General features: G+C 38.2%; 1 protein-coding gene across 2 annotated transcripts in view; it reads left to right on the top strand.

The window, feature by feature from the left end:
• The window catches only part of CCDC141 (coiled-coil domain containing 141), a 219,138-nt gene that overhangs the window by 176,835 nt on the left and 28,997 nt on the right, over positions 1-13,306 (top strand). For both annotated transcript variants that reach the window (XM_063791317.1, XM_515948.8), the window contains exons 13-17: positions 3,071-3,250; positions 3,831-3,956; positions 6,079-6,267; positions 7,179-7,358; positions 9,471-9,620. In XM_063791317.1, coding sequence (XP_063647387.1) covers positions 3,071-3,250; positions 3,831-3,956; positions 6,079-6,267; positions 7,179-7,358; positions 9,471-9,620 — 825 coding nt within the window. The remainder of the gene's footprint in view (positions 1-3,070; positions 3,251-3,830; positions 3,957-6,078; positions 6,268-7,178; positions 7,359-9,470; positions 9,621-13,306) is intronic.

The raw sequence follows: 13,306 nt of genomic DNA, 5'->3' as shown, positions 1-13,306 counted from the left end.
ACCATGTTGACCAGGCTGGTCTCAAACTCCTGACTTCAAGTGATCTGCCCACCTCCGCCTCCCAAAGTGCTGGGATTACAGGCATGAACCACAGCGCCCGGCCGATCTGGAGCTGTTTCTGTTGTCTAATTTTTCTCTTGGTTTCCAGTCCTGTAGTCCTGTTTCTTGGCAGAACTAGCGAATATTTATCAAATACCAGACATTATGTATAAAAAATTGGAGTATCAGCAGATGGTGTTTTCTTCTTCTAGAAAGGGTCACCCTTCTTTCTCCAGGCAGGCGTTGGTGGGCAATCACTCAAGCCAATCAGAAGCTGGCAGAGTTGTGTTTGCAGTGTAGTCCTGTCCCCTCAGGCTCCCAGAGTTTTGTACTGAGAGCCAAGTGCTTTCTCTGAGGTCTCTGCCCCTGGCAGGTCACAAACTCCAATCTTTGTTTGGGTAGTCTGCTGAAAAACTCCACTCTGCTTTTCAGAGGCCTTTTGCTTAGGTTTTTTAATCCACTGCCCGATATACCCCTGGTATTTTGTCAATGTCTTTAGAAGATCATTGTGCTTGAAGCCCTCCAAGTGTCTGCCAAAATCTCTGGTGTTTTCTCGGCTCCAGGGAAGTCTCCATTATCAGTTTCCTGTCTGCACAGAATTGGGAAATCCCCCTGGGATGATAGGTGAGCTCACCCCTGTCAGGTTCTTCCCTCTCTGGAGTCAGCCTCTCTAGTTCCGGTTGTCCGACCAGTTCTCTGCTTCCTTCAAATGGATTCCTTCTGCATTTTACCCAGCTTTTCTAGGTATTCTAAGCAAAAGCACTGCTCTGCCACTGGCTACCCCATTCTACTCAGAAGTCCTTTGTTACTTATTTAGAATGTTTAAGATTGTACAGATTTTTTTTTAAAGATCTGCAACAATAACTTATTCCAAATTATATTTTGTATCTATATCTAAATAAACTTAGGTTATCATAATATTCAATGCCCACTTAGATCTCCCAGAAATAGCATATATTTTACTACTGTGCTTTGGTGGTCTTTTATCTTGATGTCATAAACACGGTCACTCTACCCTAAGGTCTTTACCACTATCATATCAATAAGTTCCTCCTTATTGATAAAATTAAAGCCCACGTACTAAGGAAATTTATTGGTTAGCAACATTTGGAGAGATGAAATTGTTGGTAAAGTAAGTAAAACAATTTTTTTTATTCTTATATCTTTTGGACCACTAGGCTTTTAAACAAACATTATTGTTGAATCATGGTGACTGGTTTGCTTGCTAAGAAGGCAGAGGCCAGCTGGTATATTCAGTTGAGTGTTCTGTTCTTTATTGGGTTGTCGTGGCTCATATTTTCAAGCCAGAAATAGAAAAAATTTCAGTTCATCTAAAAATCATTAAGATCAGAGAAACTGATTCAGGCCCAAATTATGGCAGACATCTTGATGAAAGTGCTAATTTATTAATTTATAATGGCCGATACCAAGAATGCTATCTGGGATACAGCCTTCCTATTATCAAGGTATCTGAAAAGCAAGACATTAGAAAACCATTCATGGTGCATGAATATAAACGAAAAATGAATGCTTTAGTGACCTGTTTAGACTGGATTATGGCAAACATTTTCCATGTCCTACACAGAAGTAAAATGAGTACTGTGTTTACTAATTAGACCTCAGGCAAATTATTCAATCTTCTTGAGTGGCCAAAATATTCGTCTGCCAAATACATGATCACTTTTCACAGATCCTACTAGCTAGACATCTACGAATCCTACTTTAGCTCTCCTTTCTCTAGACCTCACTCAGACCACCATATCCTTCTGATTAAAGTTGTCATTGGCATGCTGCAGTTTCAAAATTTATATTAAATTATACAATACATTACATTCTGGTTAATCATTTCTTTAAAATATCTGAAAGATAATTTTATTTATAATATGATAAAAGTATAATTTGGGGTGAATTCTGCTGTAGTTGTCTAATATCTTTCATAATTTATTATGTATCATTATTAATAATGAGGGAATATAACATTTTATTACTAGATTCTTAAGTTCATGGGGGAAATCTCATTTAGGACCTACAGATATGTATATTTTTTGGAGTTGCCACTTTATAATGTGTAAAATAACATAAAAATATAAGTGTGCAATATCAATATCATTTAAAATAATTTTAAAATAAAATGGCCTATCTTTAAAATATCCTGTTAAGTATTTATGATACTGTCAATTGCTGTCATTGAGATGATAGAAATTTGAAGATTTATTGAGAAAGCCTGGCTATTAAAGTAAAAAACATAAGAATTGTTTCGCCAAATGAATGTTCCTGTGCATTTTTAAAATATTTCTACAGAAATAAAGCACGCATAGTCTTACTCTTTGCTCTTATTATCATTTTACCTCTAATTGAATTTCCCCTTGTTTCAAACCATTGTTTAAAAGATTTCAAACCAGTCAAGCAGAACATCTGAAAGTTGGGAAGTGAAATCTTTGATTTTAGATACTGTGCTTCCGGTGTATGATGTAGTTCTGGATACAGAGATACAGACTCATTTCAGTTCTCACAAAATGGAGGAACTTGAGAAACAGCAAAGGACATTTAAAATAATTGCAATGTATACAATGGAATAGTTTAAAGAAAAAACAAAACAGTCCAGAACAATCCGTCCCCTCCTATGCCTTGATACTGATATTTTGACGTATTCCAATGAGCGTGTTAAAATAAAAGATGGAGTATACTTAAAATGCGTATAGGTATACGCATTTTTTAAATCTTCACTTCAAAAATTATGGATCCCCTGCTCATTAAATAATCTTTCAAACCCCAGGAAATAACCAGACCCTAGGTAGGAATTCAAACACCCCTTGGGTCTTGAAGAACTCGGGACCGGATGTCTAAGCACAGCGTGTGGTTCCGAGAGCTGAACTGTGCCTCTGCGCAGGGATTTCGGACTTGCTTGGATGTTAGAACCATCTTCTGCTTTGGTTGTGATAAAGAATTTGCCTCGTAAAATAGTTATATACAACAAAAAGCTGTATCTCTTGGGAAAGAAAAACTATTATATGAATTATTAATTTAACAGGCAAAAGAGAACGAGATATTAGATGTGAAAAATGAAGTGTACCTCATGAAGAACACCATGGAAAACCAGAAAGCAGAACGGGAAGAACTTAGCCTCCTTCGGCTGGCATGGCAGCTTAAAGCCACGGAAAGCAAGCCTGGAAAACAGCAGTGGGCGGCATTCAAAGAGCAACTTAAAAAGGTGAGGCAAGGAACAATGGGATGTGAAAAGGAATGAAATTCCGACACAGGCTAACATGAGCGAACCTTGAAAACACTAGCTAAGTGAAATAAGCCAAACACAAAAGGATAAATATCGTGTGATTCCACTTATAAATGAGGTCCCTGTAGTCAAACTCATGGAGGCAGAAAGCAGAATGTAGGTTACCAGGGACTGGGAGAGAGAGGGAGGGAATGGGGAGCTGTTTAATGGGTACAGAGTTTCTGTTTGGGATGATAAACAAGTTCTGGAGGTGGATGGTGGTGATGTTGATTGCACATTGATGTGAATGTATTAAATATCATGCCTCTGAACTGTACACCCCAAAATGGTAAACATGGTAACTTTTGTTATGTGTATTTTACCACAATAAAACCAAAAAAGGCAGCAGAAACCAAGGGCCTTACTCCTTGGTGGTTTAGAACCCTGAGCTCATGCCACATCCTGAGTGTTTTCATGGGGTTTGAAAAATTTGATCACACTCTGCGTCATACCTAGAATGATCAAATTTGCTGGAGATGTCAAAGAAAATGCATGTGTAACTGTCCAATATTTATTTCAGACTTCTCACAACTTAAAACTTCTTCAGGAAGCACTTATGCCTGTGTCTGCACTTGACCTCGGAGGGAGCCTCCAGTTCATTTTAGATCTACGACAAAAATGGAATGACATGAAGCCTCAGTTCCAGGTGAAGAAATATATTGCTGGATTTGGATGAATGGAAAAAATACTTAAAACTGTTTGGTTGCAGTTTGCCTGATTAATTGTAACAGGCTGGTGAATTTCTATTTTTTTAAACAAAAGTATTGCATGTCTAAAAATCCACTGTAGAGACATTTTTCTTACTTTTTCCTGCTTTCTTTTGAATTTGATGATATACCAGCATTAGGGCTACAAAATGTCCTAAATAGATTTTTATATTATATTTTTAAAATTCACATGGCTAATTAAACTAGTAATATATTTATCCTATATTTTCACTCTAATTCTTTTCCTTGGGAGTGCAGAGGTGTTTTAAATTGAGACATCTCAGAACAAGGATGGGCAACCTCGGACCCAGAGGCTCTGCTGCCCTGGGTCCCTGAGGTGACCACTGTTATGTCACTGTCCTCACCCACCAGCACCCCAGGCACGTACCATCACCCCAGGAATTTTGCTGTGCCCTCCACTCCACCTTTCAGGATATGAGCAATAAAACCATGAGTCAAGTTCCTGACCCTAACTGCTTAACGCAGTCCCTATTTCCCCACCTCCTGCCTCTCCAAAATGTGACACAACTGCCAAAAATTGCCAGCTGCTAGTCACATTATACTTCTGCCTGGATTCTTATGCTTTGCTGCAAAATTTAGATACCTGTGTTTCTAGCTGTCACTGCTTCATAAATGTGGGCTTCAAAGAATCCCAGAATCAGAATATTGAAGATTCCTTTAGGGAATATCTAATTGTAGGTTCCTTTAAGACAAAAACCAATGTAAGTATAACCACCACGCCTGCTACACACAAACACACCCACCATTGTAATCCACAGCAAACTCTTTTAAAACTTTCAGCAAATGTGACTGGCCTATATTAGGCTCTTTAATACACCCTGTGTTATCTGCTTATATGCATTTTGTTTGTGTGCACGTTTGCATGTACGTGTAAGTTCCTCTAAATCAGGACCATTGTCACACTTCTTTAGCCCTGTCACTGTGATGCACATATATTTAATGCCCAAATGCTTGAACTGGAAGACCCTTTTTAGGTCACTCTTCTGAAAATTATCTCCTTAGTCTAAATCATTTCCATTACTTTTACCTTTCATACAAAAGATCTACACTTGAAATTATAGTAGCATTCTCTATCTTTCTCTCACTGTCTTTTCTTTTTTTTTTTTTTTTTTTTGAGACAGAGTCTTACTCTGTTGCCCAGGCTGGAGTGCAGTAGCACAATTTTATCTTGCTGCAGCCTCCGCCTCCCAGGTTCAAGTGATTCTCGTGTCTCAGCCTCTGGGGTAGCTGGGATTACAGGTGTGTGCCACCACACCCAGCTAATTTTTGTATTTTTGGTAGAGACAGGGTTCTGCCATGTTGGCCAGGCTGGTCTTGAACTCCTGCCTTCAGGTGGTCCACCCTGCTTGGCCTCCCAAAGTGCTGGGATTACAGGCGTGAGCCACCATGCCAAGCCTATAGTAGCATTCTCTTTAAAGTATGCCCCTTTTGCAAATTCTATTCCAGAATCTGGATTATCTGAGCAATGCTGGGTGAAAGGCAAGGCAGTTTATCCCTCCTTACATGTGATGGCTATTTGTGGATCATGGGATGACCGCTTTTGAAGCAGTCTATCTACTATGCTGTTCAGCTGGTGGTTCATTCTGATCATTCTTTTATCACAGAGCACAAGTTATTCCCCTGATATATTTTTACACCCATCTTCTCATGGTGTTTTTACCATACCACCTGATTCTAGTCTGTATTAAATATCAGAGATAATCATGGGGCTGCATAAAATATCTAAAATACATTTACTTAACAGATGAATAGAATATTTGGTATGCCATAGAAATGTATGACTTTGTTTTTCCACCTAGCTTTGAAACCTTTGTTGCATTGCTCATGCTATTTTTTTTTGTAAATTTCTCAGGTGAGTATAGAAAAACATATCTCTATCATCCAGCACAATGCCCAAATATTTTGGAGGGTGGGGGCATTCATAATAAGTATTTGTTAACAAATGAAAGAGTGATTCATTGTTTAGACCTTTATATTGTCAGTTGTAAAGTAAAAAAGTTCTTTAATAGCAAGATTTTTTTATTGCTTTCAATGTTTTAGCAATTGAATGATGAGGTTCAGTACATTATGAAAGAATCAGAGGAGTTAACTGGCAAAGGAGCCCCTGTAAAAGAAAAGTCTCAACAACTGAAGGACCTTATTTACTTCCATCAAAAACAGAAAGAGAGAATCCAGGATTACGAGGATATCCTGTACAAGGTGGTCCAGTTCCATCAAGTCAAGGAAGAGGTAAGGCTTAGAAGGGATGTCTGAAAAATCCTGAGTTTTAAACTATGCAATTAAAAATGAATTATTATATAATAAATAAAGGCCAAATTGTGTCTTCTAGTATCAGAAGTTTACACAATCTGGCCCCTATCTTTTCTCTCACTATGTTCCTATTCTTCCTTTTGTTCCAGCCAAACTGAGCTCTTTGTCCCTCAGAGATGATGCACACATCCCTAACTCCAACCCTTGACTCTCAGGCTGCCATTATTTGACAAGTCTGTCTTTCTCCTCCCTCTTATCTAAATCCTATACCTCCTTCCAACAATCCTACCTCACTTGGAATGATTTCTCTCTCTTCAAAAATCCTACAGCTCATTCTGTATTCCACATGTCTTGCATTTTACTATCTTGATTCTTAATTACTTTTTGATAAGCATAGCTTCCCGCCCACCCCCTCCCCCCCGCCCCAATTCAATTCTAGGCTCTTTGAGGGCGAAAACCAAGTTAGATTTTTTTTTTTTTTTTTTTTTGCACTTCAAGTACCTGACATCATGGAGTGCTATTTGTTGGTGGCATTTTACAAAAACTTCATAGTTATGGTCTCTATTAACACAAGATGGAGGAATATTAATTAATATCCCTTTAAAATAGCCTCTAAATTTACTCAGAGCACAGACCTAGATCTTGCTAAGGTTTTGGGTCATGACCAAAAAGACCGTTTCCTTCTTTAATGGAACTGACAACGTTAGCAGTTCAATTTTACCACCATTGGATTTGCAGCATTCTAACATTTATTTGGCTAATGCCAACAGTTTAAAGATGGGCTTGGCAGCATTTCGACCAGCTAGCAAAATGTGCTATAGAAATTAGGCTTAAAAAAAAATCTGTCTTCATCTAAAACCCAGGTTAATTGTTAATGCCCTAAATTGTAGCTGGGACGTCTCATCAAATCAAGAGAGCTGGAGTTTGTAGAGCAGCCGAAGGAACTGGGTGATGCCCATGATGTGCAGGTTCACCTCCGGTGCTCTCAGGAAAAGCAAGCCCGTGTAGACCATCTCCACAGACTGGCCCTTTCCTTAGGAGTTGACATCATCTCATCAGTGCAGCGGCCTGTAAGCATCTAATAACACTATCATTTAGACTCAGTTCTAGCTGGGGCTTGGGCTAGCATATGAAAGAAACCAGGCAGATTGCTTAGTATATGTTAAATTTAAAAATAAATTAAACCATTTGGGTAGTTATTTGTGATTCGTTTCTACCCTCTGACAAAAGAAAAAATTTTAAGTAGAAAATCTGAATGTAAAAGTCTTGTTGAATACCTCTATTTTCATGAAAAAAATTTTTTAAAGAGTATTTATATAGTAGATCTGTATAGTCCAGTGTGGCAGTCACTTTTTTGCCTTTGATGTGTGCCTAATGCAACTAAAAAACTAAAGTTTTAATTTTATTTAACTTGCATTAATTTAAATATAAATTTAAAAATTGATCTTCAGTATAGTTATGGGACAACTTTTAAGTATCTTGGGAGCAATTTGGGTATGGGAATCAACTTTCGAAACTGTAAATTTAAAAAATTAAAATACAGATCTAATATTTCTGATAGAAATTTAGCAACAAATGAGGAAGCTCAAAGTATGAAATACACACCAGATTTCAAAGAGGTATTATGAAAAGCAATCACATTAGTATTTTTTATATTACTTACATGTTAAAATGGTGATATTTGGACATAGTTGGTTATTGTATTATAAAAATTAATTTTGCTCTATCTTTTTATTTGATTTTTTGATATGACTACTAGACAATTTTAAATTATTTGTGTGGTTCACATTTTGTTGGCCAGTGCTGTTTTAGCATTGCAGATCTGGAAGACCATCTAGATCTTAGAGTTCATCCAGGCCAGAGCTATCATTTTATGGATGAAGAATTTGAGGCAAACAGAAATTCCCACCTTACCCATAAAAGCCCAGAATGGAGGAGTCCAAGCCTCCTGATTCTAGCCAGGGCTGGTTGGATTTGTTTGATGCCACTGTCGGACTTCAAAAGAGAGGCCTAAAAGAGAAGGAAATATTCCCAGATCAAATTTTCATCAATAATACACTGGACATTGATTATTTAAAAAAAATTCCTTCTTTAGCCTGGGCACATTGGCTAATGCCTGTAATCCCAGCACTTTAAGAGGCCGAGAAGTTCAAGTCCAGCCTGGCCAACATGGCGAAACTCCGTCTCTACTAAAAATACAAAAATTAGCCAGGCGTGGTATTACGTGCCTGTAATCCCAATTACTTGGGAGGCTGAGGCAGAAGAATCGCTTGAACCCAGGAGGCGGAGGTTGCAGTGAGTTGAGATCCAGCCATTGCACTCTAGCCTGGGCGACAGAGTAAATAAGACTCCATCTCAAAACAAAACAAAACAAAACAAAAAAACGAAAACAACAACAACAACAAAACAAAACAAAAAAATCCTTTTCCAGATTTCTAACTTGAGGGGAGAAAAGATTATGTTTACTCTAACAATAGGTATAACATTAATAAAATCATAATGGCCCATTTTATTTTAAAATACATGTAAGATATCCACTAAACTATATGAAATGCAGTGAATCTAAAATATGTATTTTTTAAACTGAAAGATATAGAAATACAAATTATCTGTTGTTGTTAATGGAATTGGTTTTTTGCCAGGAAAGGGCTTTCTTTTTAAGGAGTTTATTTTATTAGTACATTTATTTTTAAAAGAAAAAGAAAGCAAGAAGTCTCACTTTGTGCAAATAATGTAAATTGTTCTCCAATCCTCTTCTGGCCTTGGCCCTGGCAGCCCCACTGTGCTGAGCTGAGATTGGAGCACTTACATAATGAACCTGAGGTTAGGCTCGAGTTGACAGGAAAATTATAGTGCAGAAATCAAATGTTTCTAATGCATATTTTATGCCTTTTGAAGTAAAAATTATACCCTATAATGAATGGCGTCTCTGAGGAGTTGGGTGTGATGAGCGAATCTTCAGCACTAGAGATTCGAGCTGGGAAATGTCTTTTCCATAATGTTGGGTGTCGGGCTTCTTTCTGAAATAATTATGTTCAAATATGTTTAAGGTAAAATAAATCAGGAACCTATTTCTTTTTTTAAAAAGTGTCATTTATGAGTTTCATAATTCAGGTAAATAGCCTACTCGTCTTATTGCTGTTTCGTCCTTTCTCTCTGTTACCACCATTTGTCTCTTTTAGCACTGCTCTAATGTTTCTGCAAAGAACCTACAGCAGCAGCTGGAGCTCCTTGAGGAGGACAGCATGAAGTGGCGTGCCAAAGCTGAGGAGTATGAACGGACCCTGTCCCGTAGTGTGGAGTACTGCGCCATGAGAGACGAGATAAATGAGGTGGGTGTGGGAGGGGTGAGAACTGGCACATTGCCAAAAAGCTGTTTGAACCTAAAGCATGTGTCTAAATGTCCACATTTGTGCACACTCCCACACACATGCAAACACACAATGAATCAGGAGACTTTCTTCTCACTTATTTCTTTTAATCCACTGAGGAGTGACCTCAGGGATCTGGAAGTTTGAGTAAACTTCAAGCTCTCAAATTTGTTGAGGTCAGTATGATGTCAATGCATAGAAAAACCTATAATTCAGTAGTACAGTTTTTTTGGTTGCTTTTGTTTATTTGTTTTTTTGCTTCCCCCTTCTCCCTCAAACCTGTATAGCAGTCATTTGCTTCAGTGGATACAGCTTTTTCAGGACCCAGAGGAAGGGGTGACATTGACCAGTTCGTTGCAGCCAACTCCAGCCTGCTGAGATTCTATTTAAGGGTCATTGACTCATGGTGAATCAATGGTGCCAGGGGCCAGGGAGCAGACACTTTGCTTTGGAGGCTACGAAGTATTAGCACTGAGGTCAAGTGGCTGGTTTCATATTTACTCAAACTGACTGGCTTTTCTGGCCAAACAACTCTTCAAGAAAAAAGAAATAACAGATCAAAGTGATCTTCTACATCCATGCACCTCCACATGCTTAATTCTATCTCCTCCCCCTCAACTGTAACAAATCCACAACACCTAGATATTCACTAAGTCACAACCACCACCTGCTCCTAGCTAAGCTTTCCATTGAAAGGCTTACTTGTTCTGGGAGAAAACAACTCACAGATTGGGATAGCAATGGTTCTCATTCTTGACTGGGAAGTGATAGCAGAACACAAGGGTACACATAATTCTAGATTTATCTCCATTTAGAGCAAAATGTTTCTGAGCCCATTAAGCCATAAGTCCATTGGGAAAGAAGGTGGTGGAAAAGGAGGCAGTAAACTTTCTTCACTTTCTGTTTATGCCTAGTTTACATCAACTAGACCCAGCAAGTATCAAATATTATCCAACAACATTAAAGCACAGAAATAAGTATAAATAACTCAACTTTAATGGTGGCCTGGCTCTGAAGTGGCCCTTCCTGTAGGCCACACATTTACAGACCACAGGCAGGTGCAGGATGGACCATGGCTGGAAGGAAAACCAGAGGGGAAGAGAGCAAGAGTGGCCACTTGGATTCTGTTAAACAGGAGGGAAGCAGGAACTGACATCTGATAATGATGTTCATTTCAGCAGTGTGCTACAGGACTGTAGAGTTTCAGCTCATAATTTGTGTTCCAGGGAGTTACTTTTGGCTAGAGAGGCGTCGACTCTTCGGGGTTGAACCGGTAGTGTAATTTGCCCTCTACTTGATAGAATGGCCACTTCCGGTTCCTATGCTGCTGCTTACACGTCAATCACGTCTTGTTAAGGAAAACCGTCAGAGCACATTGGTCTCCCCAAGGCTACAAAATGTGGATTCGTGGTTATGGAAACTATTCCTTTACAGTCTTTCCTTAAAGTGATCTTCTTTATTCCTCTTTCTCTCTTCTTTCCTCCCCTCCCCCTTTCTTCCCGTTTTCCCTCCTTCTCTTCCTCCTCCTCTACTTCTATTTGTAAACCTTTGTCTTGCCAAAATCCTCCCTCTTTGCAGTGATGGTTGGGCTCTACATTTGCTAAAGCGCAAATGGAGCAGGCTGAGGGGTTTTCCCAGCCCCCTCTGGCTCCGTTTCTAGCTCCCTGTAGAGCTGTGACATTTATGAAGCTGGGTCTCCCTGTTCAGGCCCTTCCAGCAGGAATTCTATTTATAGGGACTGCCTCATGATGAGACTGTGTTTGGAGCCAGCCGGCCGGGATGACAAATTTCCCTTCCTGTCAATAGTAGGTACGCCCCAGGATTGTCTGTACCGTGTCAGGAATGAGCAGCCAGATACATGCGGGTTTGATTTAGGAATCAGGTATCACTTTAGCATGCTCTTACATTTTAAGAGAGATATTCTTCCCATTTGCTTCCACTACTGACCCAGTTAATCTTTCATGTAACTTACAATTTCACATTTAAATGACCTTTGAGAACTTTGAGTCTTTGTCACTTCTCCTTTTTTGTGGACATATAGTGAGTGTGCACACCCTGGACTTTCTCACCACAGGCCTAAGGGAAAATAATCAGAAGGAATATTTTCCGTGCCCCTTAAGAAAATAAAAATACGTGTGTTCCAGTTTATATTGTGAACAGCAGAGCCCAAACAGATGGCAGTTTCCACAGTGGTAATAATATTTGCTATCTGGACATTATTATTGTTGTTATCATTATTAGTCTTTGGGTATAGCTGCTTAAAACTTACGTAAAATTAAATATGATACGTTACACTGATTTTTTTCTGCATAAACAATTAAAATTAGATAACATGCCAGAGGACTAAACCAAGTATAGCATTTAATGTTTAAAGTTGATTTTTAAACACAGTTTCACTTTCAATGTGCTTAAAGTACTGTTAGAAAGTTCACAGACTCTGACTTGCAATGGATTTTTGAGAATGTCCAGTTCAGTATGTTCATTTTTCAGATGGGAAAACTGAGGAGCGTATGACTTTCATGTTATGAATATGCTACAGGACAACAGAGTTTCAGCTCAGGGTGTTCCAGGGGATCAACTTCAGGCCACAGACTCATTTGTTGGGCACCAACATGCTTATCATTTGTTAAACTCAGAATTCACCATTTACATAATATTTCAGTGCCATTGAACCACTGCATGGTCTGATGTTAAATATCTTCTTTTTTTATGCTTTCCTCTTCTATCCCTATTTTCTGGTATATCTAAGATGTTTGTATGATCTGATATAATAGTACAGTTCATTTGGTTATTTCAAAAAAATTTCTTTCTTGACTGTGCTGTAGCTAACTTACATGGTCTTAACTTCACTGAAAGCCCTTAGAAAAGAACTCAATACCTCAAGGCAAAATAAAGTGTTCTAAATGTAATTTTTAAAAATGTAATGTGATGTGCCTTAGAGACAACGAATGATAGTTTGTGCTTTATCTTTGAGAAAAAACCATTTTTTTCCAATTTCATATGAAGACATAGGAAATTGTAGAACCTTATTTTCTTCATGTCTACCTACTAGAAAAATAATCTTCAGACTGCCACACTTTGTGTTTTTTCCTACCCATTTCACACAAAGATACATTTGTATGCTTGAATGTTGAATATAATTCATATTTTTTCTTGCCTGACTATATAAATAAGTTGTTCATACACAAAGCACAGTAGACATATTCTCTGCCATATTACATGACACAGAAACATCATTCTTTACACATCCACATTTAGAAATGTAATAAGTAAATATCAAGCATGCTTTCTTCTTTGAACCTGACCAAAAAAAGTACCTTTACATTTACATGATGTTAATGGAAATTTGTAACTCGAGGCTCATATTACAGATCACAATTACTTTGCTGAGAAGAATAGTAATGACAGAATCGGGTTGGTATCCATGTTCTCAAGTTTTCCACATAGAACTTCCAGATAATTATTTTACCTTACCCTGAAATTTTCCACTGTAGCAACATCTTACCCATCAGGAATTATGCAGAAAAGGACTTAGTATATATGTTCCATGTATCGGTCACATGTTCTAATGGCACAAATTCTTTTTTCAATTCGAATAAATCAGTCAAATGAGTTCCAGGGATACAAGTCGATTAGTAGCAGTAAAT

The sequence above is a fragment of the Pan troglodytes genome, chromosome 13 (assembly GCF_028858775.2).
Source record: "Pan troglodytes isolate AG18354 chromosome 13, NHGRI_mPanTro3-v2.0_pri, whole genome shotgun sequence".
NCBI classification, from domain to species: Eukaryota; Metazoa; Chordata; class Mammalia; order Primates; family Hominidae; genus Pan; species Pan troglodytes.
Note: the sequence above shows the minus strand (reverse complement) of the source record. Positions and strands in the feature narration are given on the sequence as shown.